Here is a 19,998-nt window from a genome sequence, read left to right on the forward strand (position 1 = left end):
CAAAAATGACAATTTTTAAAATCAGCCTGGTGAAGAGATTTTATCGTTCCGACAACTGAAAAGTTGAATGCGCTTAGATTCATTTCGTTTAACAATTTCAACATATCCTTCAAACTAGTATTGCAACACAGCGCCCTTCGTCTTTAAGACTTCTCCCACCATTCATCATCCATTTTTACAAGCTACTCCATCAATCGTATATTCCAGAAGAGTGACCACATTTCTGTTTATTCATACCTTCAACGTTTACAAAGCACTTGCAGTTTTTCTTGTAGGAGTACAGTTTCTTATCAATTCTAACTGAATACCTCCACGTTAACGTATGTTTTACGCTGGCCTAAACCTCCACTCTCCCATATGTCTTCATGTCACGTCTTCACAGAACTCAGCGTTTTTATAAATTGGCGGGGCGGGGGGGGGGGGCACTATTTAACTCTGAGGGGTTTCAGGCTCTCTCTCTCTCTCTCTCTCTCTCTGCGGTGAGTATGGAGGCAACAAGAACCTCTGAAACGTCTGTAAAAGTTTACCAGACTGCACGGGGCTACAACCCAGAAGACATCCACCTCAAAGAAACAGAATTGGAAAAAAGAAATACACGATGAAGCAGCCAAACAAAAAGAAACAAATTAAATAAAGCAAAAAGAGATTAAATAAAGACATAAAAAGGGAGGAAACGAATAAAAAGAAGAAAAGACGAGAAACGGGAAGAAGGAAGAAACGAGAGCCAGACGAATGTGTCCTTGAGATGTCCGGATTTGGACCGGAGCAACTGCAAGGAAAGGAAAGCTCTTTCCATTAGACACAAACAAAACGACAAGAAGCAGCAGGATTCATTTGTCAAGTTGACATGGTGACAGGAGTTGCAACACTGACTTGATTGGAATCAACCATAACACTACTTGACATGTACTCCCAACCATCCATCGGCGTATATGCAGGCCTCCTGGTTTATCTCCATAGAGCCAGATTCCTTCTCCACAAGCTAGTAAAGCAATTCTCCGCCTTTTATGGAACATTAAGGTTCAAAATCGTCGACTCGTCACTGGAACCTGTTTTGTGCCACGTGACTCCACGTCACATTGTATTTTTAGTATCTCTCATAATTACTATTGCCAATTTAAGCTCAGATCTTCGCAATGGTATTTTTCCTTCCGGTTTGTCGACCAAAACCTTGCCATGTGCTTCGTACTTGTCTCGCCCATCTTGTCCTCCTTGATTTGATCAAGCTAAGTGACGATAAACTTGCGAAAAGACGGACAATTCAATTTCCTTTGTTCAAGCAGTCAAGTCACAGGGTCGCTTAACAGAACCATCTGCTTATTTCTGCACTAACATAAATGCAAGTCCTGCCTCTTTTTTTAACTGTTTAGTTCATTGAAATCAAACGGTGAAGGATAAATGACCGTTATAACACAACTCCGTCTCAGTATTTCCTTTGTCACTCCTCAACATTTATGAATAATAAATCTTCCTCGGCGTACAAGCCCTGTTCATGCCAAATAAGTTACAATCCAGCAAAGCCTCGCAACAAATGTTCAGCTGTAACATAAGAAGATGTAAGATTCCAGTGCAGTTTTTACAAACTCCTAAGACTCCAACATTGTTTGTTGTTGTTGTTTTTTTCTGTCCTTTTAGAATCGCGATGTGAGAAACAGGAATTAATGATGGTACTGACGAAAGACGTTGAAGGAAGAAACGACGTCAGCGCCACGTGTGAACGAACGGAAGCAGAGCGGACCGTATTATTTTAACACCAGAGATTACAAACGTCACTCACGCTCTCTGGTCTCAAGGGAGAGGGAAGCTGCAGCTTGAAATTATGTAAAAATTTTATCTTGTTTCCAATGATGGTCCAGATAATACACTGAATATAACAATGTCTGGTAGAAATGACAATTTATTTTGCCTCGGTATTGGCTATAACATTATCGCGAGAAAAGACGAAATCTGGTGCCATAATCCGATGGTTCAACACCTATAATACTAAAGGCATGACATGATTCTGAGTCAGTTCTAATCTTCTATACTCAGAGTCCATCTTGCTACGACCAACGTTAATGTTAACTTCTCTGTCTTCCAGTTTTCCAAATTACATAACAGAAGTAGCTTTCCTTATGCACCTGTGATCAATAATTACCCTACTCCACGAAATCGTCCCTGAAAATGTGATGGTTGCTAAGCTAGTCAAGAAATTCCGTATCTTTTATAAAACGTAAGGGTTCATTACTGTGTCCAAAATATCTCAACATCGGCCCCTATCCTGAGCTAGACGTATCCAGCCCAAGCCGTCTGAATCAATTTCCTTAAGCCCCATTTTAATATTTTACTCTCTTCCACGCCCAAGTCTGGCGGAAACAATTTCTGACTGTGCAGTTCTGTGTGATAAACGCTTAGTGTTGCAAATCTACAATATACGGCCATCAAATTCAGTGTCGAGAATAAACATGTGCGCACGCGCATGGAAGTAAATGAGAAATGCATACAGAATTTTTGGAGGAATCCTCAAGGGAAGACCAAGGCGCAGATAGGAGCCTAGTAAAATGTATGGGGGAGGTCTGGATAGGGTCCCGTTACGGGCTGTTGTGGACACAGTAATGTACCCACGGAATGTACGGCATTGCATATGGGGTCCTATGTATTATTGGGGCGTCATACCCAGCTAGCGGACCGTGGGTTGTGTAATAAAGTCTGAAACCCTGCAAGAAGTTGTGCGTACAAACAAAACTTTGAAAACTGACCTGACTTAATGCACCATTGTATTTCTGAAAAATCTGTTTACATTGTCCCACGAATCTGGGCTTCTGCAAATGTGTTTAGGTATCTGTTCTTCCTCCTAGACAAGCCTTCGAGCAGTCACCGCTGAAGTGTTACCCGGGGCGAAGGGGAGGCGGACACTGGAAACGTTTCTCAAAGATAATAATTAGCGACTGCATCCTTATCGTCAGGCTCCAAGACTGCGTTTTGTTTAGCTTTCTCAACTTCTGGTTCTACCCTTTTCTCAGACAACTGGAGGAGTCGACCACGAAGGAACGTCAGGTTTTAAAATGGACAGAAACCAATGCGCACGCGCGCACAAATGTTCGCGACATTAAATGGATGTGATGTCCTCATCTTTGATCACCAGGCCTTTCTTGAAACGTTTTGAAGAGGTGATGCTGGGGGGGGGGGGAAGGGGAAGGGGAGGGGGGAGACGTGCACGCGACTGTCATGCCGTCTATCTGCAGTTCTGGAGATAAAAAAAGAATTCAACAGTTAAGGGGGAAGGGAGACGAGTGGAAAGACCGGTCCGGGGGGGGAGTTGTAACAGCATCTGTTGCTACTGGACCAGTATACCATTGTTTTTAGTGAGTGAGAAAAAAAGATTTAGCACAGTCGTAATAAAAGAGAAAAACTAACATATTTCTTAAAAAGAAGCTACAGCAAACAAAAAAATTTTATCTCGTTTTTCGTTTCTAATGGTTTGGAACAACAACCGATGCGCGTTACTTGTTTCTGGGAAAGATTTCTCAAGTTGCAGGAGAAAAATGCAACTTTTAACCTTTTGTTGTTCCCTTCCACAAAGCAAACCCTGCCGGCATCTCTGTTCTCTTCAATACTCTTAAGTTCATAACTACTTCCTTAGAAGCTGACAGTCGCTAGGCGATATCTCAGAGGTTCTTTAAAAACAACCCTGACCTGTCTGTAAAGGCGACACTTTGGTGTGCGTTATTTAGAATGTATCAATTAATAAGCAACTTCATGCAGCAGATTCCTCGACAAACTGACAGTCGCTCAGTTTGTCGACAAATTGACCGCCTTCTATGTAACTCAAAGGTTCATTACCGCGTCACTGGAGGCTATTCTGAACCCCATTAACCCAGTTCACACCCTCTATTCCCTATTTGTATAATTTAATTCTAAAATTATTTTCCTATCTTCACCAAGGTCTCCCAAGAGGTCTCCTTCAGGTTCTCGGACCAAAATTTCGTACGAATTTCTTGTCTCTCCCATTTCATTCTCCATAATTTGATGATCCTGGTGATATGTGAAGAACACATTTTGTTACCTGTAGTTAATTCGTTCGGGGTGGCCTATGACAGACCCAAGAAAGGACAGAGTGAAGGAGAGAAAACAAAACACATTAATAAAGAAAGGAAGAAAGAGACGTTCATAAAGAACGTATTCGTAAACTGAAAGCAGATGACGCTGATTGGTTTCTTGGTAAAAATAAATTACTATTTGACGTCAATCACACCTTCTTTCTGTTTGCAGTGGTATTCTCCTTTTGGAGGTCATGTAACGAAAACGTAGGGAGTAGCAGAGAACATTGGCGACTTCTGAGCAAACACGAATTCAACCCAAGTTCCAAAAAGTGGTCATTCTGGGTCTTAAATGTATAAGAACTGGGGCATAAAGGTGAAGAAGGGATTTTAGAAGACAGAGGATGACCTCGGGACGGGAGGTTCCCGACATTACTCCCCGTCCTTGGCCCCATGTTAGCTCCGGGTCTTGTTGGTGAGGAGCCAATCGGTCTGCGTGCAACAAGGACACAGGGCGCTGAGTTTCCTAATTTCAGTCGAGCATTGCTTTCAGTTCTTCCTTTTCATCATCTTTTCGTCTCTCTCCTATTTCTTATTTTCTTGTTTCTTTTTTTGTACATTGCCTTCTTCTACTTCGTGTTGTTAAAACATGTTTTCCTTCATTATCCTACCTCATCTTGTCCCCCTTCGTTTGTCTGCGTTGTCTTAGCATAATTCTTTATATGTTTCTGTTTTTCATCTCACCTCGTCCTCTCCCTCTTTATTGTTTCTTTGTTATTATTCCACTTATTCTAGCTTGTTTCGACTCTATCAACCAGCATTAATGAAAATTCTCTCCTCACAGTAGGATCCCCCACATGGGGATCCCCTGTTGTAATGATTCCACAGTAACATGAAATTCCAGAAGAAGGAAAATGCATGTAAGCTTTTGCAGACGGGATTAGAGTGCAGATTCAACAAGTGTCAGAAGTGCATAAGATGCTGGTATAGACAACAGAACGAAAGGCAAAAATCCGATGAAGAGGCACGATCACGTTTCCACTGTGGTTAACAGTATGATGAAAGCGTAGGGGGTTAAGGAGGCAAAGTTCCACGTGTCCTTAACCTCTGCAGGAGAATTCAATGAAATGCTTGATACGTTCCATCCATAAAGTTAATTAACAAAATTTTTCAGAATACTTCAAGTGTCAGAAGATGACAGAGCAGTGTAGGGCCTTCAGAAAAGGACCGGTTGCAGAACGATATATCTCGTTCATAGCACAGAATGCGTCAATCTTTTGGTCATGGAAAGCCCTCGTGTGTGTCCACTGGATGAGAGGGTTGGTTGGCCAGACACAGGAGATCCGAACCAACGGCATTCACCTACTCGTGTAAAACAGAAGCAAGTGGAAAGGCAACAACCCAGACGCCAATGCCCGGAGCACTGGGATACCCCTTTCGCCACGTAGGACGCACTGTAAGGACGGCCAAAAATTGTCCAGGATTTTGGTGTATTCGAGTTGGCACTGGATTCGGCAGGTACCGAACCAGGACCTCTCAGTAAGGATCACCACGCCCAGACCCCATTTTCTTCTGTAATTTCAGTAACTTGATTGAAGACGTACAGAAGGAATCTTCGTTTATGTTTGGTAAGAACGCGTTGACGGACACTAATTACCGCAAATTGCGTCGTATATTGTCTTATATTTCCTTCCCTTCTTCCTTTATTTTCGTCCTCTATCACATGTAGTTTTATTACGCCTTCATGTTCTTGCGTACATTCTTCGTCCTTCATTATGTTTGGTTTATTCTTTATTCTGTCCTCCTTCCTTTTATTTATTTCCTTGATTCCTTCCTTCCTTACTACTCTCAGCCTAGCCACGTAATCGTTTTACCCAATAGTAGAACAAAGACTTTTCTTATTCATCCAATCAAGAATTACTGGATTTATCTAACCTAAAGTTCATCGTAGTGTTCACAAAAGCGTGAAACTGTACGATTTTAAACTGCGTTCTAGCAATTTAACTACAATTTAAACTCTCTCTTCAAACAACACTCAAAAATACAAGAGATGGTAAAGTTGCGTCATATTGTGATATAATAAATATATATATTATTTAAATCTTGTCCGTCTAATCACAATAAATTCTTATTAAAATATTAAAATATTACAATAATTAACATGGTCTAATATAAATCGAATATTTCGATAAAGAACATCATTTAATATTTTAAAAAATTTTAAATGTTAATTATTGTAATATTTTAATATTTTAATAAGAATTTATTGTGATTAGACGGACAAGATTTAAATAATATATAAAAATACAGGAACAAAAAAAAAAGAACTTCAGCTTTAGTTTAAAATTGTCTTATCCCGTTTTTCGGTGTAGCTGGTGTACTTATGGAATTGTTCCTTTTTTTTCCTTTCTTTCTTTCTTTCTTCTCCTTTTTTTTTTTTCCTTTTTGGTGCGAAGGGTAGGACGACCACAGAGACACGGCCGGAGGGGAGGTGAACCATCATCATCTTTCTTCTCTTGTAGGAGTCTGGTCATCCACCTCTCAGCTGCTAAGCTTACAATTACTATAAAACTACTCTCATCTCAACGTTGCCACATAGTGCATCAAAACAAACAACCATCGCAATATCCCAGAGTTGACAACGCTTAGTACAACATCAGAAACACGCTCAAACAACATTTATCCACGATAACGTCTGATAACACCTCCAATGATATCATCAAGTTAAACCTAGGAATGATACTAGAATGTAAACAAAGGCTAGTGTGGCATCAGCGAAGACCTTTTCCTCAGCTGATGGACCCCAAGATGCCACCTGCACCAGGAGATGCTGTGTACGGGGGGGTGGGGGGGGAAAGGCGGGAGGAGGGTGATGGAGCCATTTACCCCGCTGCATCAAGACATGGCTTTTCAAGGCTACAACAACAGCCCACTGCAAAGTGAGTGTGTACATATGGACCAGTTAATGTAACAACGTCATAAGGACTTTTCAGTGTTCGCACTGTGCCCTTCCACAGGAGAAAATAGACTGGGTGAAGATGTCTCCTGTGAATCCAAAATATCACAAAGCGATTGAATGTATTTAATTAAGATGATAATGTTGCGTCATTATTGTGTTGAATATATATACTTGCTCGATTTTATCAGTCAAATCACAATAAAATATTATTATTAGATGTTAAAATATTAAAATATTACAATTAACATTTAAAATATGCTCTAATGTAAATCGAAATATTCGATAGAGAGCATCATTTTAATATATTTTAAATGTTAATTGTAATATTTTAATATTTTAACATCTAATAATAATATTTTATTGTGATTTGACTGATAAAATTGAGCAAGTATGTATTTAATTAAACCTGATCGGAATTTATATTTCCATGTGTTTCCTCTCAAAAACATTACGCAAGGAAGATGGGGAAATGTTGGTCGTGAAACTTTCGGGGAAGAAATTGGTGCACCTCACACCCACTCGAATACAGAAATGTTTCAACCGTTCCAGTGATGTAACAGCAGATCTTAAGGTTTTGCAGTTCCACAGTTACATCTTTTGATAACAACCAAGTCTAATGCTACAGCCGGCTCAATATTTCGCTTAACGAAAAGTTTACCGACGTTTCAGAGGTCGTTGCTGCCTCCATCATCATCGAGATTCAGACGTTGGTAAATTTCCATCAGATTAAACAGCTCTGCAACCCAGAATATATTTTCCTTCGTCATTTCTCTTGGTGTTGTTTATAACAGAATGGATATCTCAGGTTGTCACTGTGTTACGGCTGTCCATGTTGCTTTTCTGGGTTGTGACGCCGTGTAGACTCGTAGGTTAAGAGTCTACACAGCGTCACAACCCAGAACAACAAATCATATGAATGTAGAGTTGTAAATGATATTATTATCGTATACCGAACATTTTTTGGGGGATTTTTTTAGATTTTGAGGTAAAGATCTATTGGTTAGTTTGACGCTTGTATACGTTCACTGTTGGTGATAAACCAAATAAGTCATGTGCCTGTGATGCACTGATGCTTGTAACAAAGTGGATATAACCTCAGTTGGCTGCAAGTCTGTGCACAGTGTTGCCACGTGGTGATGCAAACCTCTTTTTAGTGGCGTGATGTAGAAGGTTGTGACGCAACATTCCCCAGTTGTACTATATTACTACTACTGGATATCATTACTACGATGTACGTCCGTCTGTCTTTAGCCACGTGCTGCTACTAGTAATAACATGAATAATTATACGCACTCAGTAACGCTCAAGGTCAACTCTTTATAAGGTTTCAATTTCTTTTCTTTTTTTTCCTTTCCTTCACTGTTTTAATCTTATTTCTGTCAGCATGATAAGTCACATCTTGTAAGCATGACAATCGAAATGAGTACCAACAGTAAATGTTTTGTCTTTGGCTGAGAACGTGGTTATATTACAAGACAATACGAACAAAAGAAAAATTGTATTCGTCACGTGTAACTTCGATATATTCATAGCGAGAGATATAGTGAAATGGATCTGAATTTCCGATAAATTTATAAGTTAGGAAAACAATCAGTGGTTGTTTAGAAGCGCTGTATCAACCACTGAATTTACTTAATGTATATATTCTTCAGTGTTTATGATTCGTATGAATTATGGTTATTTTACTAGGCTGTTTATAGGTTATCTAATTGGCACTAGTCTTGTCTAATCATATCTTTCTGTTTTAACAGTGCTAAGTCCGAGTTTTAACTTTTGATAACAAATACATACATGTCTTCCGACAATCAGAATGCCCTCCATTCTTCCGAAATGGAATAATCCACAAGGAATAATTTTTCAAAGGAGAAGATGAGCTGTCCTTTGTGTTGAAATACCATGAACCTGGGTCTACGTTATCGACAGTCGAATCGAATCCTTGTAACCATTACCATGACAACTGAAGACAAATCCTGTATGTTACTGAACTATGCAACATTTTAATGTAACCTGGAAAATCTGGTGATTTATATACATGTGGCTTTAAAAAAAAGCAAACGATACGTGTCCCTTGAAATACTGCATGCAGTATCTCGTTCACGGTTATATGAATTCATTGTAGACATAGGTAAAACGGAAAATACTAGTTTATATTTCGAAAGATACAAGAAGGCAGCCATATTCATGCTCGTCACACTAAGAAGTCGAAATCTCACTTTCATTTCAAAAATTAATAGATTGTATTATCCTTGTGATTCCTTAAATATTAACTTCTGGAAAGATGTTTCAAATTAAAGCTGTCGATCCCATGAGGAGGTGTATGTTCTATATTGAGTATCAGTTTCTGTGAAATAAATAATGAATTTAAATTTGCACTTTTTGCGAATTATACAAAAACTGAATTCGCCAAATAACTCCAGTAGAGGTTAACAATGCCTAATCTAATCGAAATCAGTTTAGTAGTTTCAGTAATTAAACACGTGGACAGACGAACAGACAGGACATCGCTATAATTAAATCCACGGAACACATTTCTTGTGAAATCGAAGTAAGCTAAGCTAGTTAAGTATTTTCCTACATTTTATGCAATCTGAAGTTTCCATACTGTGCCAACACTACATATAAATTGGTCTGAAGTCAGTCCATATATTCATTAAGTCCCATTTAATGTTATCCTTCCATCTACTCTTAGATCTTCCAAGTTATCCATTTCGTACATGCTTTTCAACAAAAATATTTTAGTAACTTCTTATCATAGCCATGCGAACTACAGGACCGGTCACATGTGTTTTGTTTACCGGTTTGCCTTTGAGCTAAGAACTTTCAATAGTATCGATGAAAGATCAATAGAATCGTTTTTTCTCCCAACGATCTTATCTGTACAACTTCGCTGAATGGAAGGAAACAATGCATTCTCGTCTTGCATTATGCTAACAAATGAAGCAAAGTAGTAACGCTAGATGCAGCGTGCATAATGCATTAATGATAAATAAAAGAGTGAGAAAAAATCGATTCTCCAAGGGCACAACAAACACGGACGCGGAGCCAAGATTATCAGGGTCAACACGACTTCATAAATGCAGGGAGAACCTGTTCTTTCAAGAAGAAAGTGCATTTTATATTCTGAGCAGGACTGCATCTACTTGATGCAATTTCTGAACCAAACACACTGTCATAGAACAGACTCATGCAAAATTGACAAACTAAACAATGGGTAGATAAGCGAACTACTCATCAAACACCCGGTACATTGGTTTTTAACACCCTAACGACTACAAAACTTAAACAGCGAATTTGCTATTAATTAATTGGAGTCGTGACCTATTAAAAGGTACGATCCCAAAGTTTCCATAAGAAAATTCGGTCACGAGTCAGAGAATCAAACCCGGGAGTCCAGTACTGGTCGTTAACCTCGTGTCAGTCCTCATCCTCTCCATCCTGCTCCTTTATAACACATTTCAATATCATCGTTTATTTTTAACTTATGTAAATTATGTAGCGTCAAATGAGAGGATGAAATTAATAATGAATTTGAAATTATATGACCTAATTTAATGCATTATCCCGGAATTTGCCTGGAGAGACTGAAAAAAAAACCCCACGAAACACATCAATCACTATAAATCGTCTCCGGGGCCGAGAATTGAACCCGGCACCCTCCCATCTTCGCCTGCGTCTTCAAAGCGGACTTCTCCCTTAACTTTTTTTCGACATAAACTACATTTCTCATCTCGCATGCACTCTACATGACCCTCCAACTTAATTAATCATTATCTGATAAATTAATTTGCCAAATGAAAATTAGACGACCACGTAACTAACAAACAAGCTAACCGATAAACGAACTGCAGATCAGTGTTGTTCAGCTGGTCAGAAAAGTTGCTATCTCTTTAGAGCTTGAAGGCACCAGTACACCCCCCCCCCCCCCACCCTATTGTGAGCCACTTCTGTACATCTTCATAAGCAATCTCCCTTTGGTCCATAACAACGCTCACATCGAAAGGTACTTAAAGCGTATTAACCACAGCGTGTTCGGAAGCAAACATATTCGATTACCAAGAATAATTAATGTATCCTCATTTCATTTAATAATAGATCGTCCGAGCTGTAAACTGCAGATAAGATATCGTCGTCACTGCAATGGCTGTCTCAGAAGCTTTAAAAAAACAATGTAAATAAAATTAAAATAAATCACCAGCAAAAAACAAAACCAAGAACAGTCTATCTTGGAAAAAGGAACCTGTTCTTGTTTATAGTTTTTATTTTATTTTATTTTTATTTTTGTGTGTGATATAACTTAAAGTCAATCTGTTGCCTAGAAACACGCTTGGTTGTTAGAAAGAAAGAAGTGAGCTTGGCGAGAGATCTGACATGGTAGCAGATGCAACTACAAACACATGCTGCATACTTACTTACGAGTACTTTATTGCGGTAATAACAGCGCTCTCTCGTAACTTGATACATAATAATGATTCTAGATGGTTTACTGTGAAACTGCTTGGGGACACTGAAGTCAATTTACGTCAGTTAACTCTAAAACGCATTTAAATAGCTGTGAAAGAACACAACGTACAAAAAAAAAAAATTCTTTCGTGTATAATTATCTTGTATTCTAAAACAGTTAATATTACAGTCGTACCTGCTGCTTTATAAATACGTAAAACCTTGGTTTCTCTACGTTTATGGTAGGTTTTGAGGTTCTCACGGCGGTGATTACGAAGATGGCTGTCTTCTGGGTTGTAGAGCCGTGTAGTCTGATAGAAGTTTACAGACGTTTCAGAGGTCCTTGCTGCCTCCATCATCGCCCACCACTGATTATGGAGGCAGCAAGGACCTCTGAAACGTCGGCGAACGTGAATGAAGTAACAGGAGACAGTAGAAAAATTGGAAAGCTCTATAATTTTAATCTGAAATAAATTATATAATAGTGATTATACGGTGGTCTAGCGGTTAGAACGCTGACCTTGTAATCCTGGGGTCTCGGGTTCGATTCCCGGCGGTGCCCGAATTTATAACTTGTGTTGGGCAAGTCCGTGGTCTAGGCAACACGGAGTTTTCCTCCGTGGCATCCCAACAATTACTCCATTCACACACAGAAGAAGGCAATGGCAAACCACTTCTGGATCATCTGCCAAGAACGTATATGAACAGGTCCCAGTCCGAGAAAAGGATGGAAGGATCCTGTTCATATGGACCTGTCCTCAGACAGAACACTAAATAAATTATTATACTCGAAAGAATGGCTGGGAGGTGCACGGTAGAAGGAATGGGATAAATAAACACTTACAAAGTTTTAATTGGGAAACCTGAAGAGGCAATAGCATTTTGGAGATCTATTCGTATATGGGAAATTAATATTAGATTGATGTTAGAAAAATGGATACCCTGGTATTATATGTTTCAAGTAAAGCAGCTTTAATATTAAGTAACTCTAACCTTTGCCCTCTGTGGGTTTCGTGCGATTCTGACAAGAAACAGCTACCACGTTCATAAAGAGCGTTAACGAACTGATCTTTGTCATGGAGACGCGTTTTGTTTAGTCTCAGGCAGGAAATTAGTTTTTCAGTGTTACTTCGATGAACTTCGTGCTTTATATAATTAAATAGTTAATTAAAATCATCCATCTGGCCAACAGAATTATCTAAGGTCTTGAAGACTTCTTGCTCGTAAATAAATAGAAATGCATAAACTTACGTAACCTAGTTTCAATTTCTGAATGACAGGTACAGAAAGTTGTTTCCGTATGCAGTCGGAATATTATTAATCGTGGCAGCACGTGTTGAGTACCAAGGACGTAAACTTAATAATATGCAATTACTGGCCGCCAACTTGTGCTTTATTTGTTGGCAGATTTATCTGCTTTCCAGGGGTGAGAAAACAGGGCTTTGTTTTCTGGTGTAACAACCCATACCTGTGATTTGTTTTTCGGATGGTCACGACTCTTGTGTCATGATCCACTGAACATAACGTTGTTTAACGACGCGGTCTTTCGTAGTTGGTCACTGACTCCCTGCTCTTATATAACCACGCTGTGTTACGTCTATTTTCGGTCGATATTTAAGCTATTTAACGACGTATTTCCAACTGCAGAGGTTGGACAGTCGAATGAAGTAGTAACACTGTGATGGTAGTGGCCACTTTTAAGATGCTGTTTCGTAATTCATATGGGGAGACTGAGGAAAACTATGATAAACCTTACTTAGGACAGCCTTATAATATGTGTGACATCCGAAACAAGTACCACACGAGTAAGTACAGAGCATGAGATATTAGGTTCTCAAGGCAGTGAACATGTTGATGTTTGTCTCCTGGGTTGTAACCTTGAAGATGGGCGGCAGTATGTTCCTCTGATACTTTGGTATCTACCTGCAAGTACCCGGCATTACAACGCAGAGCAGGATGAGTGTCGACTGCGAGGCCTGACTTGGTATTTGATTGTTTAACGACGCTGTATTAATTTTAGGAATTGCATATAAGAAATGAGAAGTAAAGAAATAATGATAAAAACAAAGCTGTTAGAGAATAAGGGGCAAGAAAACAGAATGAAGGGTGCTACAAAGGGACAGAGAAATAGAAAAAAAAACAAGGAAGACGGAGAGAGTAATGAAACAAAGAAAAAACCGAGAACACAAAACAGTCTTGGCGATGACGTCACCGGTGAACCTTGTCTGTGTTTGCTGTGTGTACTTTCACTCGGAAATTGCGCCGGACAGAACAGAGCCTGATTCTCGCCACCTGATCGGTTCAGCTGCACGTGGCCACCTGATGACTGTTCACCTTCAAAGAAACTAAGGTTCCCGAGTTGCATACTCCGCTGAATGTTAATCAGCACAGTTCCTGCCGATCTGCATCCAGCATCACAGCTTGCAGTCTCTTACCCTCGCAGTTTTGCTGCCAAAAACTTCTTACTGCGTGCTACATGTTTTGGTTATCACATCTTTCATTCAAAAGAGTAAAACCTGAGGACATCCTACTTCGAATTCGGAGGTCCCAGATTCGATTCTTGACTCAGAGGTCGACTGTGTTATTTTGTGGTGTTCCTAAGTTCCACCAGGGAACTGACGTTGTAGAAAATGAACAAATAAAAACAGATGAGTGTCGAAATAGAAGAACCTGAGATTGTTACAGGAAGGCGACAGAGAGGAATCAATACAGATTAAATGCCACAAGCCTTCTTTGCCTCAGTTCCATGAGTCGAAGGTCTTCGTGATCTCCCTCGACATGAGGAAGACAAGGTGGTGAGTTAATTTGGAGAGGAGTTGGAACAAATTGAAACAGTTGACTGGGAAAAGGCGTGGCAATCGTAAACATGCTTCTTCGTCTTGTGTGCGTCTATTGAGACGACCAGGCAGTTTGCCAACAGAAATTAAGAGGACTGAAGGCAGGCATCAGTGAAAAGCGTGAGGCTGTACGGCAGGTAATTGGACTGGGTCTGGTTGAAACGTCTTCACAGAAATCTGAAGATAGCGAACCCCGATAAGTGAACGGCTATCTCGAATTACGCTTTTTTTGTGATTTTTCTCAGTTCCTCCGTGCGACTGATGCAAGGTAACGGTTCACTTGTCAGCGTTTCTGTCTCGTTTTCAAAGGTCACGATAAGTAAACAGGCTCTGCTCAAGGAGTTTTTATTTATTTATATCAGTTTTTTCCTGTTCAGAGGGCTCTGATTTCGACTATCGAACCCGATTAGGACTAGAATTTTATTTATAATGTACAGCCTTGAAATTGTGGTCCATCTACCGGCTATCCTTAGCGAGGCTTATCGTAATTCAACATCAGTTACTCTATAAATGCAACCTGAACACTTACACACTATAAGTAGTTACTAGTATTGAAAAGGCGGCCAGAATTAATATATCGGAGTAAAGCTACGTTGTTAAGAGACAATCTACATTCACATATGTAACTCAGGCGTAGAAGACACAGCGTAAGGACATTTAAACTAACTCCATGGAGAAGAGTCCTCATTGAGATACTAACAGTCTGATCAACTAACCAAGAAATTTCACCGCCATTTGTAACCCCACAGGTGGTCCTAGTCCTCGACCAGAAATCCCGTGCTCAATCTGTCATATCCCATTTCTCTAAGATTTGTTTCAGAAGCAGTGTATTTAGTTCTGAGCTGTGACGCCGTGTAGATAGCAAGTTTTCTGCTTCAGAAACGTTGGGAGTCTACCTGACAGTCTACACGGCGTCACAACCCAGCATCGTCAACTACATTGCCATCATCACCGCCGTGAGAATCTCTTGCCTACTTTGATGTTATCCTCCAATCAGAGTCAAAATCTCCCATTCATCTCTTCCCTTCAGGTTTTTCGACTAAAACGCTGTGGAAATGATTAACTTTACCAAACGTTATTCCTGCCGAGTATGAGTCTTCATAAATGCAGTACCTACTGGAGATTAGAATAGACTACTCCTCTGATGCAATAAGGAGGAAGAAAAACATTGGATGAAAAGAGGAAACGTAATCAGAATAAAACAAAAGCAAGGGAAAAATAAAGATGAAATCGTAGTAGAGATGCATACATAATGAGACAAGGAAGACTGGTGTATAAGCATACCACCGCCACCTACTGCAGAGGACTAGAACTGCATGCACGAGCCATTGCGCCCAGCACTTCCTGTTAGTGACGTCACACTAATAATACGTCACAGCTGTGGCGCCACGTGCTTGAGAAAGTCTCAGTTCTGTAATACCCGTTAATATGCGATTGCCCGTGAAATCCTGTCAGCAGTTGTTTGGATGAGATGAGCTTCTATAATTATATCTTGTAGCTGCCCCGAACGAATGACTCAGCTATTGGCGACAATATTTAGCATCACAAACCGACAGCCTACCTTAAAAAGCTAGAAAGACTATGTTCCAAAAATAAAGACAGATAACCAAGTGGTACACTCCCATGTCCCATGAATACAGATCATTGTCGTTATAAAAGAAATTTCTTTATACCTGAGGAAGTGTCAGGTATTGCAGGCAGGTTTAAGCTTTAAGGGCCAATATTAAAATGACATCAACACGCTTATCTGACGTAAACAGCAACGAAGAAATATTAAGAGTTCGTCATCCATGTTTGAAACTCAGGCCAGCAATCCCTTTTCATACGGAATCGTTTAGTCATGAATTAGCAACAGAACCTAAGAAATTCTTGAATATAATTCTCCTCTGGGATATTCAACCGCTTAGTCTTACAGAATCCAGCTTCCGAAATGCTGCAGTTTTATTATTTTATAATTTAAACGATTAGCCACGGTGGTCTAGCGGTTAGAACGCTGGCCTTGTAATCCTGGGGTCTCGGGTTTGATTCCCGGCGGTGCCCGAATTTATAACTTGTGTTGGGCAAGGCCGTGGTCTAGGCAACACGGAGTTTTCCTCCGTGGCATCCCAACAATTACTCCATTCACACACAGAAGAAGGCAATGGCAAACCACTTATGGATCATCTGCCAAGAACGTATATGAACAGGTCCCAGTCCGAGAAAAGGATGGAAGGATCCTGTTCATATGGACCTGTCGTCAGACAGAACACTAAATAAATAAATAAATAATTTAAACGACGGACGATGTCAGAAAGAATAATTTTACATCATTAGAGACCTTCAGAGTTCGTCACATTTCAAACTTCAACGATAATTTACAAATGTAAGTCACTATTTTGTTCGTAGAATAAGGTCATCGAAGGAGCGTAAAAGTTGAAACAGTGCCATAGTCCACTCTCGCAGCACACGGCCCGCGATGCTGGCAGTCGTGTGCTCCAGAAGCGCGGATTTATACCAAGCAGACAGCCGCTTTAAATCTCTATTAACTGCTTCTATTTTCCGCTGGATACGTACATAATCAAGACGTGAAATGGAAACAGATGTAAGAAGAAAGCGATCATTTTGAAAGTTATTTGTGGTAACCCGCACAGTTCACAATAGCGAGAAACATGATAATGGATTGTAAACAGAACGAGGTTCACCGGAGCCAGAATTTGTTGCGACAAAGAATGCATGTGAGGTTATTTCTTTCCTGCCTTCCAGCTTCCTTGCAATGTCGCGTTCACCCTTTCTCGATTTTCTGACTTCCTTCCTTCCGTCAGTGAGCACAATCCGCTATTTCCACATGATTCTAACATAAAATAATAGACTCAAACAACCAATTCAAGCCTAAGAATGAGAGAAATCTGAAGTTTTCACGACCGTGAAGATTTTAATTGCGGTAAACTTTGCTCTGACTCCGCGTGCATACCGACGTTTCGCAGGAACGTATCCCCATAATCTTCAAGGTAAAAGGCCTTCTATAACAGTGGTATTCAACCTTTTTTTGTTCGCGTACCCCCAGATATAATTTCTCTTCAACTTTGTACCCCCAAAGTTGTTGGTGTATAATTCAAGTTATACATAGTATATAATCTACATCTAAAATAAATTAAATAAATTACATTACTGATTATTCAGTGTTTATCATAAAATAATATATATTTTTTTAAATTTCACGTACCCCCTAAGATGTCTTCGCGTACCCCCAGATATAATTTCTCTTCAACTTTGTACCCCCAAAGTTGTTGGTGTATAATTCAAGTTAAACATAGTATATAATCTACATCTAAAATAAATTAAATAAATTTCAATACTGATTATTCAGTGTTTATCATAAAATAATATATTTTTTTAAATTTCACGTACCCCCTAAGATGTCTTCGCGTACCCCAGGTTGAATACCACTGTTCTAGAAGACCACACGAAGTCACAATCCAAATACAAGTATTCAGCTCGACGTACATTTCAAAACTAACTTAACTACAGCTCGCAAGGAAGTGTGTTGGTTGGCCTTCGTCGTGTTCCAGAGGCATTGTATTCAACCCTCGGCATCGAAGGCAGTCAACCTGGCTGGTAATTTACATGGTTTTACTCATTTCGACCACATTTGAGAAAGTATATTAAATGTGCAATGGCCTCTTCCGTACGCTAACTATAAATGGTGCACACCGTCCCATTCGGAACTAACTCGTGTGGCTGAGGAAGCATCGTTAAGTAAACAAGGAAGAGAATAATGACGCCCCTACTCGATGGGCGTCTTAAGAACCAGAATAATTTCACACCAGCAAAACGCACTGCTGTCCCGGAATTCCGTTGCTTGTGAAATTCGACCATGACTCACTGTTATTTCCTTCATTTGATTTAACTCCTGGCAGTCGGCACTCCGATAGCTTTATCGCTGTTGCAGTCATCTGTTGCCATGCCTGCAGCCCGACTTGCCACCACCAAAATGCGAAAAACAAACCCTCTCAAGAATTCCACACGTCTCCTACTAATTTATAGGGCGTTGCTATGGTTACTATGAAATTTATAGTGTAGGAATGGGTAACGTAAACAGAATTTAGAAAAGGCATTCGATTTTATGTCTTAGTGAGCACAAGAAGTTTCTGCTGTGTCTTCGTACTTATAAAACGCCTTATCTTATATAAGTAGGCTATAAAATCTTTTCTAAAGAATGCTCTATTTTTTTATAAACTGAAGATTATTTCATTGACTTTATAAAAGGAACAAAAATCATCCCCTCAAAATATCACTGTTTTAAATCAAATATACTTTTGTATATTTTCATATTTATGTATTTGAAGTGAACTAACAAATACAATTAATTATGTAAAACTTCAACGTCTGTGTTAGCAGATACATTTATCTCCGCTAACCCTGAATATGTATTGACAGACATATCATTAAATATATTATGTATCTTTCAGTTTACGTTCCTAATTTCTAATGTTTCTAAGGTTTCAAAATCAGGAACGCATAAATCTGAAACAGTACGTAGATTGAAATACCCATCAATATTCAATATTTGTTTTTATGGGTAAGTATTTCAGAAATATTCACTCTTAAAAACAAAACAAACAAAAATATTGGCATTTTAAGGAATAACGGTTTGTCGACGTATGGCCACAATCATTTTGGGTCACACAAGTTCGAGTTAATATTCAAATACTGCTAGATATTTGTTAATTATTCAACAGGAAAAGACGTCCCAAGCCGTCTCTTCGTTTCAGCGTTTACCACAAACATTTTGTAGAGACACGCAAATAAAGACAGACAGGTGAACTGTACAACGTCGAACAAATTGTGTGAATATTTCAACACTGACAATAGACAATGCAGGTATGTTCTCACAACATAACCATGACAACTCTTTGAATAAGTCTGCAACAGAGACACGCCTTATTGTCTCAAATCAATGAAGAAATAGTAAGAGAGAAGACAACCATTTGCTTACTTGAAGGCTCCAATCAGTAAAACCATATTTCTCTTTCAGAACAATTTTTTTTTTGTTGTTGTTAAAACTTTTATTACAATGGCCCTTTTAAAGAACATTTCTTTCTGGCTGCCTCCTTCCTTTTCTACTCATCCATTACCCATTCTAAACACGCTTCTAAAACCCCGAAGCAACTGAGGAGCACAGACAAGTTTTCTCCCACAAGTAATTTATGATACCGCAAAAACCAGGCAGTTTTTAGGATTTTGGTTTGGAGTATTGTGCGCGCTCTCTCGACATCAGGAAACCCCTGACAAGTCATAAACATAACTAGGGATGTCTTCAAGGTTGTTTTTGAACCTTAAGCTTGACCCACACTGGAGACTGAGGGTCCTGAAGCTGTAATTCATGCGCTGTTGTCAATAGCGCAGTTTCGTGGCCTACTGATCTTCTTCTCTGCGTCTTACCAGGAGGAGAATACTGGCTTATGTCGAGTACAATGATTTTTAAAGATAGATCCCTGATGACTGACGTAGCAAGCACTTCTGAAACGTCGGTAAACCCAGAAGACAGCCATCTTCGTACCGACCGCTGTGAGAACCTAAAATCCTACTCAGTTGTGTCAATGATTTTGTACCTGCGGCACGTGGTCCCTTGAGAATGGTCTGATACAATATTTATCATTTAATTCAGAGACGTTTTTAATTTGTAAATGATTACAAGAGTTCTGTTGCCGGAAACCTAAAGGGAAGAAGAAACTTTAAGATCTTTTCGTAGATGCGAGGATAA

At 39.5% G+C, this 19,998-nt stretch overlaps 2 protein-coding genes across 7 annotated transcripts in view; one reads left to right on the top strand and one right to left on the bottom strand.

The window, feature by feature from the left end:
* Positions 1-19,998, top strand: part of LOC110840254 (putative E3 ubiquitin-protein ligase sinah) — a 516,698-nt gene that overhangs the window by 483,267 nt on the left and 13,433 nt on the right. Inside the window, exon 5 of one of the 5 annotated variants that reach the window (XM_087348274.1) lies at positions 1,636-1,805. The exons of the other annotated variants lie outside the window; for them this stretch is intronic. Within the exon in view, the coding sequence (XP_087204400.1) occupies positions 1,636-1,648 (13 nt within the window). The 3' untranslated portion in view covers positions 1,649-1,805. Of the gene's footprint in view, positions 1-1,635; positions 1,806-19,998 lie in introns of those variants that run through there. 5 annotated transcript variants of the gene reach the window in all.
* The window catches only part of LOC110840259 (uncharacterized), a 341,537-nt gene that overhangs the window by 75,350 nt on the left and 246,189 nt on the right, over positions 1-19,998 (bottom strand). The gene's annotated exons all lie outside the window — the stretch shown is intronic.

Source organism: Zootermopsis nevadensis, unplaced genomic scaffold (assembly GCF_977971745.1).
Source record: "Zootermopsis nevadensis isolate Lab colony 2312 unplaced genomic scaffold, Znev_1.0 Znev_ptg000012l, whole genome shotgun sequence".
NCBI classification, from domain to species: domain Eukaryota; kingdom Metazoa; phylum Arthropoda; class Insecta; order Blattodea; family Termopsidae; genus Zootermopsis; species Zootermopsis nevadensis.